The 27,724-nt window shown below is 41.2% G+C and overlaps 1 protein-coding gene across 1 annotated transcript; it reads right to left on the bottom strand.

Annotated features, from left to right (window-relative positions):
* Positions 1 to 377: 377 nt before the first annotated feature.
* ZNF454 (zinc finger protein 454) lies at positions 378 to 27,724 on the bottom strand. The gene is made up of 4 exons (XM_054583368.1): positions 27,650 to 27,724; positions 23,642 to 23,768; positions 23,194 to 23,283; positions 378 to 2,283 (listed from the first exon to the last, which is right to left on the bottom strand). The coding sequence occupies exons 1-4, from the start codon at positions 27,680 to 27,682 to the stop codon at positions 950 to 952; spliced, it is 1,584 nt and encodes a 527-aa protein (XP_054439343.1). The 5' UTR covers positions 27,683 to 27,724; the 3' UTR covers positions 378 to 949.

Raw genomic sequence — 27,724 nt, 5'->3', positions numbered from 1 at the left:
CCAGAATCACAGACTGTGTGTCAGGTTGGATCACTATACTCCCCAAGAACAAATGGCTAATAAGTGACATGGTGTTACCAGTTTGGGGTTGCTGAATCAAAAGAGGGACACACCATTCAAATGAAATGTCCTAGAGAGAAGACAGGCAGAAAGCCAGTGGGTACACAGACCAGGGAGATCTGACAAAAGACGCATGAAGCAGAAGGCGGGAAGCAGCGCTTCAGTCAGTCCTGGCTGACGCTCGAGAGGATGCACGCTCTTTACTCTCGATGTCAGCAGTATGGGCAAGAACAAAGGGTTCCGCCAAAGGTGGAAACCCTCTCACATATAGAATCAAGTAAAGTGAAATGCTTGTAGACCATTTTCTTACTTTTTTGTTCCTTTGCTTCTTAACTGTAATTTTTATGATTTTATAATTTCTTTTTTTTTTCTTTTTGACTTTCATACACTCAGCCTGCTCATGGCTCATCAGAGCACCATGGGCACATGGACCTCACTGTCCTACACATCTTCTCTGGGTTGGTGTCCAGCCCCTTCCCCCCTTTCTCAGCTCTGCATTGGGTCATATGGTTAGTTGTCCCTAATGGGGTGTGAATGGAAGTGATGTGTGTGAATTCTAAGCCAAGGGGGGCTAAGAAGTATATAATTTCTCTTAATAATCAAAATGTAAATTTGATAAATTTCTAAGTTGTTAATGAAGCTCCATATTGGTGTTTATACTTGGCAATTCAGACTAATTATACAGTAATGCTATTCAGGTGGAGCAGTTCTGACCAAGAGGAATGTCTGACATTCTGAAATTCTCAAAACCCACAATACTGTGAAGTTTGACTTTCAGGAATAAAATGACTATCTTGACATAAGCTTTCACGGTTATTTTCTGGCATGGATTCTCTTACCTTCAATTATTCATACACTCAGTCTCAAAGCTCTTTTCTATGAACTGCAATCACTTTTCTCCCATGTGATGTTTCTGATGCTGAATGAGGTTTGCAGTCTGGCTGAAGGCTTTCCCACACTTACTACATTTGTAGGGTTTCTCCCCTGTGTGCGTCCTCTGATGCTGAGTAAGGTGTGTGCTTCGGATGAAGGCTTTCTCACAGAGTTTGCACTTGTAAGGTTTCTCTCTAGTGTGAATTCTTTTGTGTTGAGTAAGGGCTGAATGGTCACTGAAGGCCTTCTCACATATATTACATGTATACGGTTTTTCCCCAGTATGAATCCTCTGATGTTGGGCTAGGGCAGACTGGTCCCTGAAGGCTTTCTCACACAAACCACATCTGTAAGGTTTTTCTCCAGTATGAATCTTCCGATGTCGAGCAAAGGATGAATTATCTCTGAAAGCTTTCCCACACTCATTACACTTATAAGGTTTCTCTCCAGTATGAATTCTCTGGTGCTCAGTCAGGGAAGAGTTTACCCTGAAGGCCTTTCCGCATTCATTACATTCAAAGGGCTTCTCTCCGGTGTGAATTCTCTGATGCTGAAGAAAACTTGTACTCTGATTGAAGGCTTTCCCACATTCATTACATTTATAGGGTTTCTCTCCACTGTGAATATTCTGGTGTTTGGTAAGATGCGCCCTGCACACAAAGGCTTTGTCACATATGTCACATTTAAAAGGTTTCTCTCCGGTATGTATTCTATGATGGTGGGCAAGGTGTATGTTTCGGATAAAAGCTTTTCCACATAAGTTGCATTCGAAAGGTTTCTCTCCAGTGTGAATTTTCTGATGGTACGTGAGTGAGGAGCTCACTGAGAAGGCCTTGCCACATTCCTTACATTCATACGGTTTCTCGCCAGTGTGAATTCTTTGGTGATGGATAAGGTGTGTGCTCTGGTGAAAAGCCTTCCCACATTCTCTACATTCATACCGTTTCTCTTTAATAAGAGTTTTCTGATTCGAATTAAGTTTTTCAGTATGAATTTTCCTATGTTTATTAAGGGTCGAACTTGTAGCGAAGACTTTTCCACACTCAGTACATTCAAATGCTTTTTTGCTAGACTGTAATCCCTGACTTTGAACAGAAGATGAGCTCATGGTGTGGCACCTCCCAGATCCAACCCATTCCTGGGCACTGTCCACACGTGAGGTTTGCTGGGGCGTGAGCACCCCTTTCCGCAGCTTCACCTCCTGGCCTCCGTGCTGCCATGTCCATGGGCCATCACGCGTCCAGAGACTACTGCTAGTGAATCTCCCCTCCACCATCCACTGATCCAACTCTTCTTCAGGAATATCTGCCTTGAGCGTAGATTTCTTACTCATAGGGAGAGGTATCCAGTCTGAAAGACATCAAAAATAAAAACGTCTGTTTTATCCTAGCAAAACATCTAGTTGGGATTAAGTTGATGAGCCTGTTTAAAATGTTAATAAGAAATAGTACTTTTGAAGATTTCTTGAAGAAAAGAAAGGGGAAGAGAGGTGAACAGAGGACAAAGCAGGGAGGGGTTGATCTAATGCATAACATGTTAAGCAGGAGATCTTAGGACCTTGACTCCAGAAGTCGTAGGCCTGGGCTGGGATCCTGAGTATAACAGTTATTTTATTTGTAATTACAGAGAAGTTACCTACCTCCTAAGCCACAGGAAAACCTACACAGACCACACTATGCCAACAGATAAGAAAAAAAATGTACCTTATTTATTTTGATGATATGGACTTTATAACAATCCAGGTGTGACCTTAAGAAACCACTGAAACTAGAAGGAATGAGTGTGGCAGAAAAAAATTCAGCTCCAGAGTAGCTACCAAAACCAGTATTTTAATGCTTTATACATTCACTTGAGCATTCAGATGGGTGATAAAAAGTTAAGCTACTCTTAAGGCTGTGTGAAGGACCTCCTGCTACTGATGAGGATGTGACGTCTTCAAAATTATATGAATAATGTGACATCTGTGAGGAGAATGTGCAATGAGGATGTAATGTAAGCACAGAGTCAGGAATGTACCCATCACATCTCAGAGGGCAAGGCCCTGAATCTAGGGAAAGGAGACTACTAGTCAGTAGAAGGGAACTCTGCTTCTGGGAGAGCAACCACATTCCCATGAATTATATGACAAACTGATTCCTCTCTCCAAATACAAATTTCACACTTAACAACTGTCTCACTTGTGTTCGTGGATACCTTAATATTAACAAGTAGAGTTTTGAATTGCATAGTAGCTTTGTGTATGTATTTGTGAATATGTGCCTTTTATGTTAAGTTTACTTAAGACTCTATACTAAGACATGGAATAAGCATTAGCTACTAAACACACATAATGCAGATTATGGGAAAGTGCTTTCAAGGACAAGCATCCCTCATTACCTTTTTCCCCTACTCAATCAAGAAAATCTACAAAGAGCTATAACATTGTTGTTGTTGTTGTTGTTTAAAACCTCTTTAAAAGTTATCTGAATAAGAAAGTTAAATAGGTGTATTTTAAGGCTAAAAATCCTGGTGATCTCAGAATATATATTTGAGCAAAGAATGGTCAAAATTAAACACCAGCATTGCCAAATCTCAAAAACTTAAGAACTGACTTTCACTGGCAGATCAATATTCCTTGTGGAAAACAACTGGAAAATTTGAAGTGAAAAAAATCTGTCTAAAGTCATCCCAATGACTTTAGATGTGACTTGGGGTCAACTTGATAGACCAATTTTGGGGAGAAAAGGGAAATACAGAGAGGTGATTCCAAAACGTAGTGTTTTTAATCTCAAAGAATTTGCTGAATTCTTATGCTTCTCAGGGCAAGAGACTACAGCTAAGCAGAGATTCAGAATTTTCTATAGTCTTATACTACTATGGAGTCAAAAACTGGAGTTTGGGGCCTTCCAAGGAAGGGGGATAAGCATAGTTAATGTGTGAAGGCTCTCATTTGGGACTGAAACATTTGCATCACAGGGATTCCAGAAGATGAAAAAGTGAATGGAAACTTTATTTAAAGAAATAATAGCTGAAAACCTTCCCAACCTGAGGAAGAAAACATATCCAAGAAACACAAAATACCAAACAAGATAAACCCAAAGAGGTCCACACCAAGACATACTTTAATTAAAATGACAAAAGTCAAAGATAAAGAGACAATCTTAAGGGCAACAAGAGTAAAGCAACAAGTTACACACAAAGGAAGCCTCATAAGGCTATGAACTGATTTATCAGCTGCAACTTTACAGGCCAGAAGGAAATAGCAGGACATCTTTCAAGTGCTCAAAGAAACCTACAACCTATAATACTGTATCTGCCAGGATTATCATTCAGAATTGAGGGAGAGAGAAGGAGTTTCCCAAACAAGCAAAAACTAAAGGAAAAACATTCCAACGTCTGAATCATAGGGATGCCAAAAGGGGGAGAGGGAGAGCAAGAAATTGAAAGTTTATTTGATAAAATAATGAAGAACTTCCCCAATGTGGCAAAGGAAATAGACTTCCAGGCAGTTCAGGAAGCTCAGGGAGTCCCAAAGAAACTGGACCCAAGGAAGCACACACCATGGCACATCATAATTACATTACCCAAGACTGAAGATAAGAAATCTTAAAAGCAACAAGAGAAAAGGAGACAGTTACTGACAAAGGAGTTTCTATAAAACCATTAGCTGACTTCTCAAAAGAAACCTTGCTGGCAAGAAGGGGCTAGAAAGAAGTATTCGAAGTCATGAAAGGCAAGGACTTACATCCAAGATCACTCTATCCAGTAAAGCCATCATTTAGAATGGAAGGGCAGAGAAAGTGCTTCCCAAATAAGGTCAAGTTAATGGAGTTCATCATCACCAAGCCATTATTATATGAAATGTTAAAGGGACTTATCTAATTAGAAAAAGAAGAAGATTTAAACTATGAACAGTAAAATGACAACAGACTCACAACTATCAACAACTGAACCCCCCCCCCCACAAAAAACCCCCACAAGAACAAACTAAGCGAACAACCAGGACAGGAACAGAATCACAGAAATGGAGATCACATGAAGGGTTATCAGAGGGGAGGGGAAGGGGGAGAATGGGAGAGAAGGTACAGGGAATAAGAAGCATAAATGGTAGGTACAAAATAGACATGGAGAGGTTAAAAATAGTATAGGAAATGGAGACGCCAAAGAACTTATATGTATGACCCATGGACATAAACTAAGGGGGAAAATGCTAGTGGGAGGGAGGGTGCAGGGCACAGGGGAATAAAGGGGAGAAAAAAATTGGACAACTGTAAAAACATAATCAATAAAATATACTTAAAAAAACAAAAAACAATTAACAAAATGGCAATAAGTATATACCTATCAATAATTTCTTTAAATGTAAGTGAATTAACTGCTCCAATAAAAGACATAAGCTAACAGAATGAATTAAAGAAGAAGACCCATCTATATGTTGTGTACAAGGATTCACTCAAGATCAAAAGACACTGACTGAAAGTGAAAGGATGGAAAAATATTCCATGCAAATAGAAACAAAATGAAAGCTGGGGTAGCAATACTCATAGTCGAGAAAACACAAAATTTTTAAAAGAACAAACAAGAATATTACATAATTATAAAAGGATCAATACAAAAAGAGGACATATCAATCATAAATACCTATGCAGCCAAAGGACCATCAAAATATACAAAGCAATTATTAATGAACATAAAAGGAAAAATCCACAGGAATATAGTAATAGTAGGGGATTTTTAACACACCACTCACATCAATGGATCATTCGATCATCAAGACAGAAAATTAATCAGGAATTAATGGCCTTAAATGTCATGTTAGATCAGATTCACCTAATAGATGTTTTAGAACATTTTATCCAAAAATGCAGAAAACACACTTTTTTTCAACTACACATTCTCCAGGATAGATCACGTATCAGGCCATAAAACAAGCCTCAATAAATTCAAGAAGATTGAATTCATATCAAGTATCTTTTCTGACCACAATGGTATGAAAACTAAAAAGCAGCTACACGAAAAAAAAACTGGAAAAAAAGTGACACAAGCATGTGGAGATTTAACATCCTCTTATTAACCAACCCAAAGAGGAAATCAAAAACTATCTTGAAACAAATGAAAATACAACTGTTTTAAATGTATGGGATGTAGCAAATGCAGTTGAAGAAGGAAGGTCATATAGGCCTACCTTAAGAATCAGGAAAAATCCCAAATACATGACCTACCTCTGTTCCTAAGGGAACTAGAAAAAGAACAAACAAAATCTAAAGAAAACAAAAGGAAGGAAATAGTTAAGATCAGAGTGGAAATAAAAATGGGAATAAAAAATAGAAAAGATCACTAAAACTAAGAACTGGTTCTTTGAAAAGATAAAATTGAAAACCTTCAGCCAAACTCATCAAGGAAAAAAAAAAGAGTTCAGATAAATAAAATCAGAAATTAAAAGAAAGTTAGAACCAACACAACAGAAATACAAAGAATTATTAAAGGATGCTACAATTATATGCCAACAAATTTGACAACCTAGAAGAAATGTTATAATAAATTTTTTTTAGTATGTTACTTTCTAAGACCGAATCAGATAGAAATACAAAATCTAAATAAACCAATTACTAGCAAAGAAAATGAAGTGGTAATCAAAAATCTCACAACAAATATAAGTCCAGGGCCAGATGGCTTCACAAGTGAATTCTACATAACATTCAAAGAAGAAAATAATGCTTATCCTTTGTAAACCATTTCAAAAAACTGAAGAGGCAGAAATGCTTCTAAACACATTCTATGAAGCCAGCATTACCCAAATAACAAAACCAAACAAACACATTTAAAAAAATTACAGACACAGCTTGTGCGCCTGTGACCTGCGGGGCTGAGTGCAGACTGTCTGGGAGAGCCTTGAGGAGAGACTGGAGACAGTGGCGTTGGGGAAAGAACGGGAGGAGGAACCGGGGAGTCCCGACTCCCTCCCCGTTCGGTAGTCTCCATTGTGGGCTGGAAAGGCGCGACCCCAAAGAGGCAGAAGCGGGGCGCGCATGAACCAGACTGCCTGCGATTGAAACGCAGTCCGCACAGGGGTTGGATCCTCAGCCGAAGGGGTCACAGAACTGCCCAGAGGCCCCTGAGGGGAGACTAGAAACGGAGGCATTGGGGAAAGAACGGGAGGAGGAACCGGGGAGTCCTGACTCCTTCTCCTTGCCGAAGTCTCCATTGCGCGGGAAGAGGCCACACCCCCAAAGAGCCAAAAGCCAAAAAGCAAACATAGACACCCCCAAAACACCCAGAGCAGGCACGCACACTTGCGCCGAGTGACTGGCGAGGGTTGGCGAGCGTGTGTGTGACCCACCCGGGCTGGCAAACGCTTGCACCTGCCGGCAAGGCCTCACACAGACTGGCACCCATACGGCCTGCGAGGGATTGCACAGAGGGGCAAGGGCAGGCGTAAATTGACCCGCCCGCCGCGATTGCAGAGCGGCCCACAAAATAAGTAGAGCTGCCCAGAGTCCCTGGAGGAGAGACCAGAAACAGGATTAACCGGAGAGCTGATTTCCTCCCATTTCCGTAGTCCCCATTTGGCGAGGGCAAGCAACGCACCCAAAGAGCCAAAAGCGGGGAAAACACACAATAGAAGACTCTAAACTGACCAGTGCCGCGAAGCTCGCGTGCCAGGGAGGTCAGATGAGCACGGGAGGTCGCGAATAAGCCCTCTGGTCTGGGGCAAACACATGCGAGCCCAGGCAGGTGGGGGACCCTGCCGCGCTGGGAACGCGCTCAAGGAGCTCTCGTGAGAGCGCAGAGAGATCCCAAAAAATAGCCCAGCCCTGACCGAAGGGGTCACAGAGCTGTTCCAAGCAGGAGTCAGACACAGGCATTAGACTCCTGAAAGGCTCAAACAAACAACCAAAGGCCCTATAGGGTCAACAACTGACATCATCAGAGGCAAGCCCAGAAAGAAAAGCAAAGGACAAAAATACTTAACAGACTCTCACAAAAATGGGAAGAAAAAGAAGTTCTCCCCAAATGAGTGGAAAAGGGGACTCCCCACAGAGAGAGCTCAATGAAATAGAGGCAAGGGAACTATCAGATATGGAATTTAAAACAATGGTTCTAAGGAAGCTCAATGAGCTCAGCCAGCTCAAAGAGAACTATGAGAAACTGCAGAGAAACTATCAGGATCTTACAGCAAACTATATCAGCCTGGAAAAGGACATAGAAACTATCAAGAAGACACAAGAGGATATGAAGAATACCATTTCTGAATTGAAGAACACAGTAGAAGGAATCCAAAGCAGGCTGGATGAAGCTGAGGATCGAATCAGTGAGATGGAGGATAAGGTAGAAAAAAGCTCCCAGAAAGAGCAAGAAATGGAAAAACGGCTCAAAAAGAATGAAGAAGCATTTAGGGAAATGCAGGACAACCTGAAACGCAATAATATCCGTATAATAGGGATACCAGAAGGAGAAGAAGAGGAGCAAGGAATAGAGAACCTCCTCGAAAAAGTAATGATGGAAAATTTCCCTAATTTGAGGAGAGAAAGGCTCTCATGGATCCAGGAGGCACAGAGGACCCCACTCAAGAAGGACCCAAGGAGGTCCACTCCAAGACACATCATCATTAAAATGGCAAATGTCAAAGACAAAGAGAGAATCCTCAAGGCAGCAAGGGAGAAGGAGAAAGTAACATACAAGGGGGCCCCGATACGCCTAGGAGCTGACTTCTCAACAGAAACACTCCAAGCCAGAAGGGAATGGCAACAAATATTCCAAGCCATGAAAAGCAAGGGCCTACAGCCAAGGCTGCTCTACCCAGCTAGGCTCTCCATTAAAATAGAAGGAGAAATACGGAGTTTCCCAGACAAAAGAAAGCTAAAAGAATACATCTCTACCAAACCAGCACTCCAAGATATGCTAAGGGGACTGGTTTAAGCAGATGAAGGAAAAGAATGAGACGGAGAGGAACACAAGTATAAAGAGAAAAGATGAGTAAGTTTCTATCAGTAATATCTCTCAATGTGAATGGACTAAATGCCCCAATCAAAAGACACAGGGTAGCTGAGTGGATAAGAAAACATGACCCACACATATGCTGCCTACAAGAGACCCACCTCAGAGCAAAAGACCTACACAGATTGAAAGTAAAGGGATGGAAAATAATATTCCAAGCAAATGGACATGAGAAAAAGGCTGGCGTTGCCATACTTGTATCAGACAAAGTCGATTTCAAAGCAAAGGCCATAAAGAGAGACCCAGAGGGGCACTTTATCATACTTAAAGGAAGAATCTATCAAGAAGACATCAATATTGTAAACTTATATGCTCCCAATATAGGAGCCCCCAAGTTTATAAGGAAATTGTTGGATGACTTCAAAAAAAGATATAGATAGCAACACACTGATAGTAGGGGATTTCAACACCCCACTGTCCAAAATGGACAGATCTTCCAAACAAAACATTAATAAACATATCGTGGAGCTGAATGAAACACTGAATCAAAGAGACTTAACTGACATATATAGAATCTTACATCCCAAAGAAGAAAAATACACATTCTTTTCAAATGCTCATGGCAGTTTTTCAAAGATAGACCACATGATAGGACACAAAGCAAGCCTCAGTAAATTCAGGAAAATTGAAATAATACCAAACTTTTTCTCAGACCACAAGGCCTTGAAACTCGAAATCAAACTCAAAGAGAAACTTCAAAAACTTGGAAACTCATGGAGACTGAACAGTACACTTTTAAACAATGAATGGGTCAATAATGAGATAAGAGAAGAAATCAAAAAATTTCTGGAAACAAATGAAAATGAACAGACAACTGTCCAAAACCTATGGGACACAGCAAAGGCGGTCCTGAGAGGGAAGTTCATAGCAATACAGGCTTACCTTAAAAAGATAGAAACATTTCAAATAAAAGACCTAACACTACAACTTGAAGAACTGGAGAAACAACAACAAATAAATCCCAGAGCAAGTAGAAGGAAGGAAATAGTCAAGATTAGAGCAGAACTGAATGACATAGAGACAAAAAGAACAATTCAGAGGATCAACCAATCCAGAAGCTGGTTCTTTGAAAAGATTCATAAAGTGGACAAACCTTTAAGCAGACTCATCAAGAATAAAAGGGAGAGGACCCAAATTAATAATATCAGAAATGAAAGAGGAGAAATAACAACTGATACCACAGAAATACAAATGATCATCAGAAACTATTATGAACAATTATATGCCAAGAAATTTGAAAATCTGGATGAAATGGACAAATTTTTAGAAAAGTATAATCTTCCAACACTGAAGGAGGAAGAAACAGAAAGCTTGAACAGACCGATAACAGTTGGGGAAATTGAAGCAGTCATCAAGAAACTCCCAGCACACAAAAGTCCAGGGCCAGACGGTTTCCCAGGAGAATTTTACAAAACATTTAAGGAAGAGCTAACCCCTGTCCTTCTCAGACTATTCCAAAAAATCCAAGAGGAGGGAAGACTGCCAGACTCCTTCTATGAGGCCAGCATCACCCTGATCCCCAAACCAGATAAAGACCCTACAAAGAAAGAAAACTACAGGCCAATTTCGCTGATGAACATAGATGCTAAAATCCTCAACAAAATATTGGCAAACCGCATCCAGCAATACATTCAAAAGATTATCCATCACGATCAAGTGGGATTCATCCCAGGGATGCAGGGATGGTTCAATATACGCAAATCAGTAAACGTGATACACCACATAAATCAAAGAAAAGACAAAAACCACATGATCATCTCGATAGATGCAGAAAAAGCATTTGACAAGGTACAGCACCCATTTATGATCAAAACACTCAGCAAAATGGGAATCAATGGGTTATTCCTCAACGTAATAAAGGCCATATATGAAAAACCTACAGCCAATATCATACTCAACGGGCAAAAACTGAAAGCTTTCCCACTAAGATCGGGAACACGCCAAGGATGTCCGCTCTCACCGCTTCTTTTCAACATCGTATTGGAAGTCCTAGCCACAGCGGTCAGACAAGAGAAAGAGATAAAAGGCATCCAAATAGGAAAGGAGGAAGTAAAGCTATCATTGTTTGCAGATGACATGATAGTGTACATAGAGAACCCTGTAGACTCTACCAAAAAACTCCTCAACCTAATAAGTGAATTTGGCAAAACAGCAGGATACAAAGTCAACATTCAGAAATCAAAGGCGTTTTTGTACACCAGCAATGCAATAGAAGAAGAAGAAATCAGAAAAAATATACCATTCGATATAGCACGAAAAAAGATAAAGTACCTAGGGATAAATTTAACCAAAGACACAAAAGACCTGTATGCAGAAAACTATACAACATTGAAAAAAAGAAATTAAGGAAGACACAAATAAATGGAAGCATATACCGTGCTCATGGATTGGAAGAATTAATATCCTTAAAATGTCCATACTACCAAAAGCAATTTATAGATTCAACGCAATCCCTATTAAGATACCAATGACGTATTTCACAGAAATAGAACAGACATTTCAAAAATTTATATGGAACCATAAACGACCTCGAATAGCTGCAGCAATTTTGAGAAAGAAACACAAAGTAGGAGGGATCACAATACCGGACATCAAACTCTACTACAAAGCCACTATACTCAAAACAATCTGGTACTGGCACAAGAACAGACCCATAGACCAGTGGAACAGAATAGAAAGCCCAGAAATAAGCCCAGGTCTCTATGGACATCTAATATTTGACAAAGGGGGCAGAAGCATAAAATGGAGCAATAACAGCCTCTTCAACAAATGGTGTTGGGAGAGCTGGATGGCTACATGCAAAAAATTGAAATTGGATCATCAGCTGACACCATACACAAAAATAAACTCAAGATGGATAAAAGACTTAAATATAAGTCGCAACACCATCAAAGTCCTAGAGGAGAACATTGGCAGGAAACTCTCAGATATCCCATGCAGCAATTTTTTCACTGATATGTCTCCTAAAGCAAGGGACATAAAGGAAAGAATAAACAAGTGGGACCTCATCAAAATAAGAAGCTTCTGCATGGCTAAAGAAAACATCAGCAAAATGAAAAGGGAGCCAACCATTTGGGAAAATATATTTGCTAATGATACATCAGATAGAGGTTTGATCTCCAAGATATACAAAGAACTCACTCGACTTTACTCCAAGAAGACAAACGATCCAATCAAAAAATGGGCAAAGGACCTGGGCAGATGCTTTTCTAAGGAGGAGATACAGAGGGCCCAGAGGCATTTGAAAGGATGCTCAGCATCACTAGCCATTAGAGAAATGCAGATCAAAACCACCATGAGGTACCACCTCACACCGGTCAGAATGGCCATCATAAACAGATCCACAAACAACAGGTGCTGGCGAGGCTGTGGAGAAAAGGGAACCCTAGTCCACTGTTGGTGGGAATGCAGACTGGTGCAGCCACTATGGAAAGCAGTGTGGAATTTCCTCAGAAAGCTGAAAATGGAACTGCCTTTTGATCCAGCGATTCCCCTGCTGGGACTATACCCTGAGAACACCAAAACGCCAATACAAAAGAACCTATGCACCCCAATGTTCATAGCAGCACAATTTACAATAGCCAAGTGTTGGAAGCAACCTAAATGCCCATCAGTAGATGATTGGATCAAAAAATTATGGTACATATACACAATGGAATACTACGTAGCAGAAAGAAAAAAAGAAGTACTAAACTTCGCAACAGCATGGATGGAACTGGAGAGCATCATGCTAAGCGAAATAAGCCAGGGGGTGAAAGACAAATACCATATGATCTCACCTATAAGCGGAACCTAACCAACAATGCAAAGAAGCAAGGCAAATATGGCCAGCAACACTGAAAGGAAAAGAAATCAACAGAGACAAGAGGGAAGGGGGGGGCAGGGAAAGGGAAGGGAAGGGGAAAGTCAAGGAACATATAGCAAGGACTCATGGACAAAACCAAAGGGGAAGAGCTGAGGGAGGGAAGGTGGGAGGGGGCAAGGGAAAGGGGGGGGGGGAAGGCAGAGACAAATGTATTTAAAAAGTAAATAAATTAATAAAAAAATAAAAATAAAAAAAAAATAAAAAAAAAAAAGACAAAAAAAAAAAAAAGAAAAAAAAAATTACAGACCAATATCCTTGAGAAACATAGATGCAAAATTCTCAACAGAACATTAGCAAACTGGATTCAACAACATTTTAAAAGGATTATATATCATAACCAAGTGGGTTTCATCCCAGGAAAGCAAGAATGGTTCAACATCCATAAATCAATCGATGTGATAAATCACATTAACAAAATAAAGGATAAAAACCATATGAACATCGTAATAGATACAGAAAAAGCATTTAACAGAATTCAGCATCCATACCATAAAAACTCTAAAAAAAAGGTGGATATAAAAGAAACTTAAATCAAAATGATAAAGGTTATATATCACAAGCACAGAGCTAACATCACACTCAATTTTGAAAAGCCAAAAGTTTTTCCTCTAAGATCAAGACAAAAATGCCCACCCTCATCACTATTATTCAACATAGTATTGGCAGGTCTAGCCAGAGCAATCGGACAAGAAAAAGAAATAAAAGTCATCCAAATTGGAAAGAAGTAAAACTCATTATGTGCAGATGACATCATACTGTATATAGAAAACCCTAACAACTCCACCAAAAGACTATTAAAACTAATAAGTTAATTCAGTAAAGTTGCAGGATACAAAGTTGATATACAGAAATCTGTTGTATTTCTACATGCCAACAACAAATGGTCAGAAGGAGAAGTGAAGAAAGCAATCGCATTTACAATTGCATCAAATTGTGTAAAATATCTAGGAATACATTTAACCAAGAAGGTAAAAATATATGTACTCTGAAAACTATAAGAAATATATTGAAGATAATACAAATAAATGGAAGGATATACCTTGGTCATAAATTAGAAGGATTAATATTGTTAAAATGTGCTTATTACCTACAGCAATATATAGATTCAATGCAATCTCTATGAAAATACCAATGGCATTCTTCCTGGAATTAGAACAACTAATTCTCAAATTTATATTGAATCACCAAAAAACAAAACAAAACAAAACAAAAAAACAAAAAACGAATAGCCAAAGAAATCTTGAGGAAGAACAAAGTGGGAGGTATCACACTACCTGATATCAAACTATACCACAAGGCTACAATTATCAAAGCCGAATGGCACTGGCATAAAATCAGACATACAGATTAATGGAATAGAGAGCCCAGAAATAGATCCTAACTTATGTGGTCAACTAATCCACGACAAAGAAGTCAAAGATATATAGTGGGGTAAAGACAGTCTCTTCAAAAAGTGATGATGGGAAAACTGAACAAAAACAAGCAAAAAATTTAATTTGGACCATTTTCTTAGACCATAAATAAAAATCAACTCAAAATATATTAAAGACTTAAATGTAAGACCTGAAACCAGAAAAACCCTTGAAGAAAACATAGGCAGTAAACTCTCGGCATTGCTCTTAGCAATGTCTTTTTTAATATAATCCTCAGGCAAGGGCAACAAAAGCAAAAATAAACAAATGGGACTACATCAAACTAAAAAGGTTTTGCATAGCAAAGGAAACCATCAACAAAATGAAAAGACAATCTGCTGAATGGGAGGTCATATTCACCAATGATACATCCGATAAAGGATTAATATACAAAATATATAAGAAACTCGTAAAATTTAACACCAAAAAAAAAAAAATCTGATTAAAAAATGGACTACGGCCTGAATAGACATTTCTCCAAAGAGTACATACAGATGGCCAACAGACATGTGAAAAGATGCTCAGCACCACTACTCATCAGGGAAATGCAGATTAAAACCACAATGAGATATCAGCTCACACCTGCTAAAATGGCCATGATCAATAAATCAACAAATAAGTGTTGGCGAGAATGTGGAGAAAAGGGAACCCTTCTGCACTGTTGGTGGGAATGTAAATTAGAGCAGCCACTGTGGAAAACATACCGAGGTTCCTTTAAAAATTAAGAATTGAACTATCATATGACCCAGCAATTTCTCTTCTGAGTACTTACCCAAAAAATATGAAAACAGTCATTTGTAAAAATATACACACCCATATGTTCACTGCAGCTTTATTCACAGTGGCCAAGACAAGGACACAATCTAAGTGTTCACTGATGATCAATAGATGAAGAGGTGGTCCAACAGATTGAGACATAAAAACAATGAAATAGTGCCATGGCAACAACATAGATGAATCCTGAGAGTATTACACTAAATAAAATGTTAAATGGGAAAGGACCAAAAAATGGACGAGTTTACTCATATGTGGAATATAAAACCAGAAGTAACAAACTAACAAAAGAAACTCATAGATACAGACAATAGAAAGGTGGTTACCATGGGGGAAGCAGTGGTTGGGAGGGCAAGAGGGTAAACAGGGTCAAAAATATGGTGACAGAGGAACTGGACTCTCGGTGATGAGTATGGAATAGAGGATACTGAGGCCAAATTATAATCCTTGTACCTGAAAATTATGTAATGTTATGATCCAATGTTCCTTCAATAAATTTAATTTTTTAAAAATTTTAATAAGCTTTTTAAGAAAAAGTCAGAGCTACGGTTAGGAAAACAGTTATCTTTAGGACAAAGGAAACAGAAGCGATGGGGGGTGGGTTCTGGTGCACAAGTAACATTCTATTTCTTGAAAGAGGTGCTTATTATACAGGTGTATTTATATTATAAACATCTGTTGAGTGTATACTTATGTCTTGTGTATTCTTCCATGTTAGTATTACTTCAGAAAAAACTTACTTTAGTCCTGGCTGGTGTGGCTCAGTGGATTGAGCACCGGCCTGTGAACCAGAGGGTTGCTGGTTCCATTCCCAGTCAGGGCACAGGCCTGGATTGCAAGCCAAGAGGCAACCCATCGATGTTTCTCTCACACATCAATGTTTCTCTACCTCTCTTTCTTTCTCCCTTCCATTCTCTCTAAAAATAAATAAATAAAATATTAAAATCTTAAATTCAGGGGAGTAGATTTCAAAAATAATAATTGTTTTCAACAAGACTAACTGCCTACAAGCTTTCATTTCCAGCATCTTTGGAGAGCTATGTCTACGGAAGTCTTTTCTTTTTTTCTTCTTGAGATTTCATTCATTCATTCATTCCTTCATTTTTTAGAGAGAGGAGAAAGGAGGGAGAAAGAGAGGGACCGTTTGCCCTAACCAGTGTGGCTCAGTTGGTTGGGCATCATCTGGCAAAGTGAAAGGTCGCCAGTTCGATTCCCAGTCAGGGCACATGCCTGGGTTGTGGTTTCACAGGTCTGAGGGCATGAAAGAGGCAACCAATTGATGTTTCCCTCTCACATCAAAGGTTTTCTCCCTCTCTTTCTCCCTGCCTTCCCCTCTCTCTAAAAATAAATAAAATCTTTTTAAAAAACAAATATTACTCATGAATACTGATGCAAAAATTCTTAAAATGTTAGCAGATTAAATCAAGCAATATTTTAAAAGGATAATATATGAAGATTAAAGATCCACAGAGGCTCCACCCCACTCAACTTACAGGCCCACCCAACCTGCTTTTCCGTAATAATAGCTGGTCTTGGCTCCTATATCCTATCAAACAAGACACAGCTGGCTTCAGTGAGCCCTAGCAGCAGCCAGATTAGAGCCACAGCTTGGCTTCACCTCAGAATCTCCAAGCCCAGCACAAGGAGCACCTTCTTAGATTGCTTTGCAGCTCAGGAAGGGCACCCCTGGGCAAAACATAGGTGGGGGCTGACCTTGGCCTATACCACCCAGCAATACCCAGGGCCAACACACCCAGTGGACAGCTACAGACCACATCAGAGCACCACCACCCTGCCCCTGCACAGCTGATCCTCCACAGAAGATAGAGGTTGGGGATGAGTGGTCACAGCCAGTCCTTCCAGCTAACTGGCCTGGGTAAATCCCTCCCATTGATCTGCCAAAAGCAACCAAGGCTCAACTGCAAGAGAAGGGTGTACTCAGCCCATACAAAGGGCACACCTTGAGTACTCAGCTGGGGTGATAGGGGAGGCTGTGCCACTGGATCCTACAAGACACCTACTACATGAGGCAACGCTACCAAGACACGGAATCAAAGCAGCTCTACCTAATACACAGGAACAAACACCGGGAGGCTGCCAAAATGAGGAGACAAAGAAACATGGCCCAAATAAAAGAACAGATCAAAACTCCAGAAAAAGAGCTAAATGAAATGGAGATAAGCAATCTATCAGAAGCAGAGTTCAAAACACTGTTTATAAAGATACTCAAGGAACTTCGTGAGGACCTCAGAAGGATAAAAAAAGACCCAGTCAGAGACAAAGTGTACACTAATTGAGATAATGAACAATTTACAGGGAAGCAACAGCAGAATGGATGGAGCCAAGGATCAAATCAATGATTTGGAACATCAACAACCAGAAACAGAAAACAACCACACAGAACAATAAGAAGAAAAAAGAACCCAACCCTGGCTGGTGTGGCTCAGTGGACTGAGTGCCAGGATGTGAACCAAAGGGTCGCTGGTTTGATTCCCAGTCAGGGCACAGGCCTGGGTTGCAGGCCAGGTACCCAGTAGGGGGTGCGTGAGAGGCAACCACACATTGATGTTAGAAAGAAAAGAAAGGAAAAGAAAAAGAAAAGAAAAGAAAAGAAAGAAAGAAAGAAAGAAAGAAAGAAAGAAAGAAAGAAAGAAAGAAAGAAAGAAAGAAAGAAAGAAAGAGAGAGAAAGAAAAGGAAGGAAGGAAGGAAGGACTAGATTGTTTAAAAATAGAAAAAAGAATCCAAAAAAAAAAAGAGAGAGAGAGAATAGTATAAACCGCCTCTGGGACAACTTTAAGAGGTCCAAACTTCACCTCATAGGGGTGCCAGAAGGAGAAGAGAAAGAGCAAATTGGAACTCTATCTGAAAAAATAGTGAAAGGAAACTTCCCTAATTTAGTGAAGGAAATAGACATGCAAGTCCAGGGAGTGCAAAGAGTCCCAATTATAATGAATGCAGAGGTCTACTCCAAGACACATCATTATTAAAAGGCCAAACATTAAAAATAAAGAGAGACTCTGAAAAGCAAGAGAGAATAAATTAGTTACCAGAAGGTTGCTGGCTGGAATTAGGGGGGAAGGAGAATGGGTGAAGAGGTGAAGGAATTAAGATGTACAAATAAGTAGTTACAGAATAAACATGGGGATGTAAAATACAGTATAGGGAATAGAAGAGCCGAAGAGCTTACATGCATGACCCATGGGCATGGACAATGGTGGGGGGACTGGCTGAGGGAGTGGGGGGTGCTGGGTGCAGGGGGGCAACGGGGAAGGTCAGGACAACTGTAACAGCATAATCAACAAAATATAACTTACACAAATAAGTAAAAACCTCAACAGATGAAGTGGAGGATAAAATTGAAAAAAAATCTGTCAAGAAGTATATCAAAAAAGCATAAAGATGAAAATTTTAATAAAAGGAAAATTAGAAGACCAGTCCAGGAGCATTCCATGGACAGAAAGAGAAAACTGAAGGTGGAAATCAAACAGTAACAGAAGAAAATGTCTCGACTGTAACTGAAGAACCAAAGGGCAGGCATTTTATTTGCTTTTTCAAAAGAACAATAACATATTGTTTATTGATTTAAACTGGGAACAATTCAACAAATTCTGAGCACACGTTAGGTACAATGCTAGCCATTATAAAAAAACATAAAAAATGAGTTAGCTTACAAAAGAATAAAATGTCTAACAACACAGTGTGGATTAAAATGTTCCTTTGATAATAAAAATATTTGCACTGCCTTTTAATTCTAAATTCTCCAATCAAGTCCAAAGCCAAAGTATTTCCAACCAAATGCCTAGAAATTTGACAATGGTGAAGACTGAATAGTAACTTTAATAACTCTCTCTCTCTCTCTCTCTCTCTCTCTCTCACACACACACACACACACACACACACACACACCGACAATTTAAAGAAGATCCCAAAGCTAAAATACAAATTTGCTGTCCTCGAAGAGAGAAGCATAAACTGTCAACATGAACCTGGAAGAGCTGAGGTATAAATTAATATATAAAAACTTCACTTAAATTTTACTGAATGTTTATAGGCTTTAAAAAAAAAAATGTACTATTGCCCTGACCAGAGTGGCTCACTTGGTTGGGCGTCATCCCTCAAAATGAAAGGTTGCCAGTTCAATTCCCAGTCAGGGCAAATGCCTGGGTTGTGGGTTCAGTCCCAGGTTGGGGCATGTACAAGAGCTAATCAATTGATATTTGTCTCTCACATTGATGTTTCTTTCTCTCTCCTTCTCCCTCCTATCCCCTCTCTCTAAAAATAAATAAAATCTTTTAAAAAATAAAATAAGTACTATTAAAACCAATAGGGATAAGTTAGTTCAACTCCCTGTCATGGTGGATAAGCAGTCACACAAAATGCAAAGGGCAAGCATGTTAGATGGGAAGGCCTCACCAAACGATCCAGCAGGGCCTCACAGAAGCCCAGTGGATACAAACAGAACCATGCCAGGTACCTCCCTTGGAAACTTCAGAACACTGGAGTACAAGGAGGAGCTCCTGCCCATTTTTGGAGAGGGGAACAGGCCACAGCTCATGAAGACTCAATGATTTTGTATTTCACAAGAGTAGATTAAGGTCCAGAAACCAATCAATGTCTTCAAAATTCAGAAGGAAAAAGATTTCCAGTGCTGAATTCTATCTAATCACACTACCCAGAAAGTGTCAGGGCACAGAAAGACATTTACAGACATGATAGGCTACGAAAAACGAACTCACACACGGCACACGTTCTTCCTCAGGAAGCTACTGCAGGATGTGCACCACCAAAAGAAGGGAGCAGACGAAGCAGGAAGGCCATGGGGACATGCAGCCCGGGATGGGGGGCTCCGCAGTGGGGTGAGAGCTGGGTGCCAGCTGCTCTAGGATGCTGCAGGCTCAGCACATACGGTCCAGAAGAGGCTTTTCCAGGAAAATGAAACTGTCACCTTGCCTGATGAAGCTGAAAGTCTTGCAAAGAGACGTAGGCCATTGGAGGAGAGCTGCGATTAACTGAAATTAAAAGAAGCTATGAAGAACCAGTGGATGCTGGGAACAGATTGCTTAGGGAAGCAAAAGCTGTCATAATTGACCACGGGGACCAGTGGTGAACAGCGCTTGAGGATGTAAACACCGACCACTGCTGGGACCAGAACGACTCTACAGCTCTGCTGGGAAGTCAGGGAAGGAGAAGGCGGTGAGTTTCACCCTCAGTTTTTATAGGAGGAATTCAATAAATAAGGCCTAAATCTGAAAAGTCAAGGGGTAGAAATACAAACATAGGACTTGGAGACATGGAAGCAAAAAGACCAAATAATCAGCTGCAAGAAGAGGAAGCGCTTAGTTCTGAAGATGGGAGAGTATGGAGGGGGAGGGCCAGGGGCCGCTGTTTTCCGTAACGAACATTGCAGTTTCATTAAACCGAATCCATGTATTACTTTGACAAAATTTAATTCTAAAAATAAAAAAGAACAGAATAAACTCTAAAAAAGTCAAAGGAAAGAAATAATGGAAAGCAAAAATTAATGAAATGGATCAAGATAAAATAGAAAAGATCAGCTAAGTCAAACATTTATTCAGTTACAAAGTCTACTAAGAAAGCAAACCTCTGACGAGACTTACATAGAAAAAAAGACAAAAGTAAATGAATATTATTAGAAATCATGCTTTCACGCAACAAATACACTCTGGGAGCTGGGGTGCTGAGGACACCAAAGCAAACAAGACCAAGTCCTTCCCTCATGGGTCTGAGGGCAGAAAGGAGTATTGAGCAGGACAGAGAAGGCACTAAAAGAAGGGTCATAAAGATAAAGACTGATCTGGTCCCGTTCATAATTAAGAATTTCTGTTGGTAAATAAAAAGATAACTTATAAACTGAAATACAGATTAACTGATTGCTGAATATATAAAACTCCTAGAAATGAGAAAGAAAAAGATAACTATAATTTAAAAATTTGGCAAAGAATATAAATATTTAAGTTATAGAACACAAATAAGCAACATATAAAAAGATGTTCAACTTCTCTAGTAAACAAGAAAATGCAATTTAATACCACAATCAGATACCATTTCTCAAAAATGGGACTTGGAGAATTTTTAAACATCTGAAAGTTCCAAATTTTGGCAAGAATATAAAGTAACAGGAACTTACATCAACTATTAGTATAATTTGGAACGAATCTAATCAGCAATTTGGGAAAATCTAGGAGAGTTGAAGAAGCATATACCCTTAAACCCAGTATTTCTACACCTCTGAATACACTAAAGAAAGTCCCAAACAAGGCCCACGTGTATAAAAGGAAGAATGTACAAAATTCAGGTCAGCACTATTCAAAATAGCAAAAAGTCTGGAAACCTCCAGGTCTATCAGCAAGAGAAGGGATAAATAAAGGGATAGTCATGAAAGGAATATCAAAGTGCAGTTAAAAAAAGATGTAAAGCTACACATCTCAACGTGGATTTAAAAACGGATGTTGTGGGAAGGTATTTATTGTACAGTGCACAGACCTCAGGCTTCACAGGAACAAGCTGCTCAGAGCTGTGGGCAAACGTGGCAAAGCCGTGGAGAGCAGCACAGAGCTGCTGGGGCCGAGGCGAGCTGCGGCCCCTGGAACAGCAGCAGGAAGGTGGGAAGGGGGGTGCACACCAGGCTGCATGTGTGCCTCCATGTCCTGTTTCTTAAGCTGGACAGTGGGGTATGGCTGTTACTTCTTTATTCTTCAAGCTGTTCAAAAATACTACCTATCCTCTTTTGTATCTAGGATATACAGTATTCAAAATATACTTTAAGGTAAGAAAAGCAAATGACAATGCTAAGTGTGGAAATAAAATTGTCTGTCAGAGAAATAAGTAAGAGCTGGCTCTGGCAGGTGTGACTCAGTTGGAGCATCATTCCATAAACCAAAAGGTCACTGGTTCAATTCCCAGTCAGGGCACATGCCTGAGTTGTGGGTTTGGTATCCAGTAGGAGCATCTACGAGGCAATTGATCAATGTTTCTCTCTCACATCATATTTCTCTTCTCTCTCTCTCTCCCACTCCCCTCTCTCTCCAAAATCAATAAGCATGTCCTCAGGTGAGAATGAAAAAAAAAAAAAGAGCTGGTTCTCTAAAAAAATTCCCAAAACATTTGAGAGAAAAATACGCAGGTAATGGGAGAGCGCATAGGCCATGATGCCAGAGGGGTAGGACAGTGACGGAGCTTCCTGTTTAACTGCCCCTTTGCTGTTATAACACTGCTTGTGTAATGCAGAATGAAATACTAAAATGCCTTAGTTTGGCTGTAATAAGAGATACAAATTCAGAACGATACTGGAGTTAAGACGTTTAGACTCTCTAACAGATTAGGTCCTAGACATTCTAGCGATATAGTTGTTTTCTGTAGGATATAAATTCCTGCCTACTTCACTGGGCTACTGTGAAACATCAGTTAACAAAAGCTTTTTAAAAGCATGTAAACTGTAGAGTCTGCAGACGCAGCAGTGATAGTGAAAGGCCGTAACGTCCCGCTTAAGGCAATGCGCTCCCGGGAGCGTTGCCGGGCAGAAGAGGCAGCCCTGCTCCTGCGCGCAAGCTCCCAGACCGTGGGCTCCTCGAGGCAAGTGACAGCCACTAAACGGTCACATGCCCTGTGTCCTTAGGCAGCAAGTCTGTACCACCCACCAGGTGCCATGCATTGAGCTGGGCGTGACCCAGAAGTGCCCTCGCAGTGCTTCTCAGCCCCGTGCTAGTCGCAGAAGGTGGAGAATAACTATACGCAGGCTGAATGCGTGTGTGCGTGAATGAGCAGAGGCGGCGGCGGCTGAAGGAACGCGCGAGGTTCAGCTGGAAGAGCGACCTCGGGGGCGCACAGGGACTGGCCCTCGACCTTGAAGAAGCCGGCCTGCCGTGGGCGCCCCAGGGAAGCCCCTCCTCCCTGGGGAAGCGAGGGCAGAGACCACACTGTCACATGCTGAACGGGCCACGGGACCTGGTGGAGCAGCTGCCCAGGTGGCATGTGAGGTCTTTCCCAAACTGGAGACGATTCGTCCGGGCCAGACAGGGAGAGAAGAAAAACCCCGAGGGGAGGGGCTTGGGAGGCACACATCGCCACAAGGAGCGGGCGACATATGGCTGTGGGACAAACGTGGCAGCAAGGTCTGAGGCTAACAGAAAAGAGGAGACGCTCCTTTCTCCGGCCACAGGCCTGGCACGTTTGCTGAGTCCCCTTGGCGCCCCCCACACGCAGGGCCTTACCCAGGCAGAAGCCTCGTGAGGCGACCTCCGCTGTCCATTCTTCCCCTTTTCCCAGCTGACCAAATGGATCTGGTTTGGGTCCTAGGAGCCCTGTTTTTGAGGGGGAAAAACGGACCACATCTGTTCGTGCTACAGAAAAAAACCACCGCGAGATCAAGATCTAGTCCTCAGAACCTCCTGGAAAAGGGGACCGGGTAGGAAGGCCCGCGGTAGAAACCACTTAAGGATGAAAAGTTGGCTCAGGCCCAAGGCACAGCCTGTTCCCACGTCCTCCTACTCAACATAGGCTCCAAGAGTCCTGTGCCCAGGACACCAAGGACAGGCAGGTCGCAGACTTAAAAGTAACAGGTTCAGCCAGCCTGCACCCAGCTCCACCTGCTCTGTGCTGCCAGTCGGAGGCCCCAGAGAGCTGTCGAAGAAAGGCGAGCCTGCGGGGTGGCGCACTTACCCAGAGAGGCCAGGTGGCTGCAGTTCTCCAGCATCACGTCCCTGTACAGGCCCCGCTGCGCGGGGCTCAGCTGGGCCCACTCCTCCTGGGTGAACAGCACCGCCACGTCCCTGAGCGTCACCGGTTCCTGCAATGGGAAGCCGCTCCAGTTGGCCCGGGGCCACCCCTTCACAGGGCACATTTTACATGCCCAGTTTAGGTCTGTTGAATGGCAACCAAACAACAAAGAATTTGAGGAGAAAGTCGCTGAAGAGAAATGTTGGGTTGCCCAAAAGGTCTGTTTGTCTTTTCTGTGAAATAAAAGACATATTATTCATTTTCACCAATAACTTTATTGGTGTGGATAGTTTGAGTATGTTGTCTACATCCCGCATGGTAGAACGTTGACTGTTCTCAATTAATGTCTCAATTTGATCGCTATCAACTTCAAGTGATCTACCTGCTGTGGAGCACCGTCCATTGAGAAATCTCCAGCAAGATGGCATACCCCGGGTCCCACATTCGCAGGCAGATAAACCAGGAGGAACTGCTAGGGAACAAGACAGACTGTGCAACCCACAGCTCCAGTGAGGAAACTAAAGCTTCAAAACCTCGAACTGTAAAAACCTGTGGGGGTTGCAGCAGTGGGAGAAACTCCCAGCCTCACAGGAGAGTCCATTGGAGGGGCCCATGGGACTCTAGACATATACAAACCCACCCACCTGGGAATCAGCACCTGAAAGGGCACAATCCACTTGTGAGAAGTGACTGAAAGCCCCGCAGAATGGCAAGCAAGCAGCATTGCTCCACCCTGACCCCTCCCCCACATACAGCCCGACAACAAGGGGAACTGGGTTGCCCCACCCAAGCCAATACCTAAGGCTCCGCCCCTTACAACATACCAGGTGCTCCCAGACAAAGAAACAGGGCCTAAATGAAAGAGCAGATCAAAGCTCCAAAAAAAAAGAACTAAGCAATGAGGACAGAGACAACCTACCAAATACAAAGTTCAAAACACTGGTAATCAGGATGCTCACAGAAATGATTCGGTACAGTCACAAAATACAGGAAGATGTAAAGGCTATACAAAGTGAAATAAAGAAAAATATACAAGGAACCAACAGCGAAGGGAAGGAAACCAGGACTCAAATCAATGATTTGGGACAGGAGGAATAAATAAATATTCAATTGGAAAAGAATGAAGAAACAAGAATTCAAAAAAAATGAGGAGAGGCTTAGGAACCTCTGGGACAATGTGAAACATTCCAACATCCGAATCATAGGGGTGTCAGAAGGAGAAGAGGAAGAGCAAGAAATTGAAAACTTATTTGAAAAAATAACAAAGGAAAACTTTCCCAATGCTGGTGAAGGAACTAGACATGCAAGTCCAAGAAGCTCAGAGAGTCCCAAACAAGTTGGATCCAAGGAGAAACACACCAAGGCACATCATAAGTAAGTTACGTAAGATTAGAGGAGAGAATCTTTTTTTTAAAAGGTTTTATTTATATATTTTCAGAGAGAGGGGAAGGGAGGGAGAAAGAAAGGGAGAGAAACATCAATGTGTGGTTGCCCCTTGTGCGCCCCCTACTGGGGACCTGGCCCGCAACCCAGGCATGTGCCCTGACTGGGAATCCAACCAGCAACTCTTTGGTTGCCAGGACAGCACTCAAACCACTGAACCACACCTGCCAGTGGAATAAGGAGAGAATCTTAAAAGCAGCAAGAGAAAAGGAGAGTTACCTACAAAGCAGTTCCCATAAGACTATCATCTCACTTCTCAAAAGAAACCTTACAGGCAAGAAGGGGCTGAAAAAAAGTATTCCAAGTCATGAAAGGCAAGAAGGAGCTGAAAAAAAGTATTCCAAGTCATGAAAGTACATCCAAGATCACTCTATCCAGCAAAGCTCTCATTTAGAATGGAAGGGCAGATAAAGTGCTTCCCAGATAAGGTCAAGTTAAAGGAGTTCATCATCATCAAGCCCTTACTATATGAAATGTTAAAAGGACTTATCTAAGAAAAATAAGATCAAAACTATGAACATTAAAATGACAACAAACTCACAACCATGAACAACTGAACCAAACAAAAAAACTAAGCAAACAACTAGAACAGGTACAGAATCACAGAAATGGAGATCACAGGGAGGATTATCCGGGGAGGGGGCAGGGGGAGAATTGGAGAAAAAGGTACAGGGAATGAGAAGCATAATTGTCAGGCACAAAACAGACAGGGGGAAGTTAAGAATAGTATAGGAAATGGAGGAGTCAAAGAACTTATATGTATGACCCATGGACTTGAACTAAGGGTGGAGGCGGGTAATGCTGGAGGGAGGAAAGGTACAGGGCAAAGGGGGATAATGGGGAGAAAAAAGACTGGGACAACCGTAATAGCATAATCAATAAAATATCTTTAAAAAAAAAAAAGAAATCTCCACCATGAAACACATTTCATCAAAGCACCATCTCCAAATAATGCACCAATCTTTTTTTGCATTTTCACCTTTCTTGAAATAATAAAGCATAATATGCTGAAAATGCTGCGTACGTCCCTCCATCTTCAGTGTTAAAATGGCTACACAAAAATTCACCAATTTTGATGTTTTTTTAAATGCACTGATGACGGCTGTTACCATACCATCTAACAAAATTGTTTCGAATGAAGTGAAAAACAACTAGCACTACTAGAGCTATCATACAGAAGAAAACAAACTTTTTGACCAACCCTCCACCGCAGTGGAGACCAGCCACAGAGAAAAAGCGGTGCCTGAGACGGGTCCCAAGGCACAAGTCAGAAACTGGGAACAGGAGGCTGAGTAGCTGATAGGCCATCACTGGGATAAACTCAGCACCTTCAACCAGCTGCTCATCCCTTTCAATTAATTCTGCCAAAGTGTCCTGCCGTGGACAGGGTGCAATGTGAAGGAGTTAGAACAACTTTACTAAACTCATCAGAATGTATACACGTGAATGAATGCTGTCCCCTTCGGAGAGCGGCCCATACCCTTATCCTAATGATGCTGGCTCTGCTCGAACCCTTTCAGTAAATTATTGAAATTGAAAACATAATCTTTTATAAAAGTAAAAAAGTATTTGTAATTACAGTTGACATACAATATTATACAGTGATTAGACATTTATATGACTTACCAAGTGATCCCCCTGATAAGTCTGCTACCCATTTGGCACCATACACAGTTACTACAATACAGTAACTAAATTCCCTGTGCTGTACATTTTACGTGCCCATGACTATTCCGTTAACTGCCAATTTTTACTTCTTAATCCCTTCACTTTTTTCACCCATTCCCCAAACTCCTTCCTAAGCATCAGTTTGGAGGTAATTGATCAGTTTGTTCTTTATTTCTGTAATTGTTTTGTTTGTTCACTTATTTTGTTCTTTAGATTCCACATAAGTAAAATCATATGGTATTTGACTTTCTGTGACTGACCTATTTCACTAAGCTTAATACCTTCTAGGTTCTTCCATGTTGTTGTCAATGGTAAGATTTCATTATTTTTCATGTCTGAGTGAGTAATTACCCATTGCATATGTGTGCCACATGTTTTGAATGATTTCATTGGTTTGCAACAGTCCTCTGAGGTAAAAAGCCACATGTCATTATTTAAATAAAAAAGAAAAAGTCCAGTAAATCACACTTCTCCAAGGGTTCTGGTCTCTCCTCTCGATTCCTGTCTTAGGCACTGCCTTTGACCACTTTACACCCCTAATATGACTTGCTAGTGGGAAGAGTGCAGGTTTCTATTTTGGACAAACCTGGGTTCCAGTTCCAGTTGTCACGTAAGTGACCTCTAACCATTTCCTTAGCCTGAATGACACCCACTGAGATGAGCCTGACATGAGGGAAAGGGGAGAAAGCAGCAACTGAGTCAGGCTTCTGCATGAGACTAGATTAGGAGAAAAACTCCTGGTCAGGGAAAAGCAACATGCCACGCTCTCCAAACCTCTACGTTCAAATCTTTGAAGGCAGTTCAGTGTGTGGAAGAGCACTCCCCTGCAACCCCACTCACCTGGACCGTGGTGGGCAAGTGCCTGACAGCCATTTCTTCTCCAAGCCGAGTTGGAGTCCTCGGGTGGAAACTTGC

This window comes from Pteronotus mesoamericanus, unplaced genomic scaffold, assembly GCF_021234165.1.
Source record: "Pteronotus mesoamericanus isolate MK-2021 breed Mesoamerican mustached bat unplaced genomic scaffold, CSHL_Meso_final contig_730, whole genome shotgun sequence".
Classification (NCBI taxonomy): Eukaryota; Metazoa; Chordata; class Mammalia; order Chiroptera; family Mormoopidae; genus Pteronotus; species Pteronotus mesoamericanus.
The sequence above is the reverse complement of the archived record's forward strand: the minus strand, read 5'-3'. Positions and strand labels throughout refer to the sequence as shown.

Coding starts and splice junctions, on each gene's coding strand:
- ZNF454 (XM_054583368.1), bottom strand. CDS start 27,682: ATGGCTGTCAGGCACTTGCCCACCACGGTCCAG. Junction 23,769..27,649: donor ACTTGCCCACCACGGTCCAG/GTGAGTGGGGTT, acceptor TTCCCATTGCAG/GAACCGGTGACGCTCAGGGA. Junction 2,284..23,193: donor CTCACGAGGCTTCTGCCTGG/GTAAGGCCCTGC, acceptor GATGTCTTTCAG/ACTGGATACCTCTCCCTATG.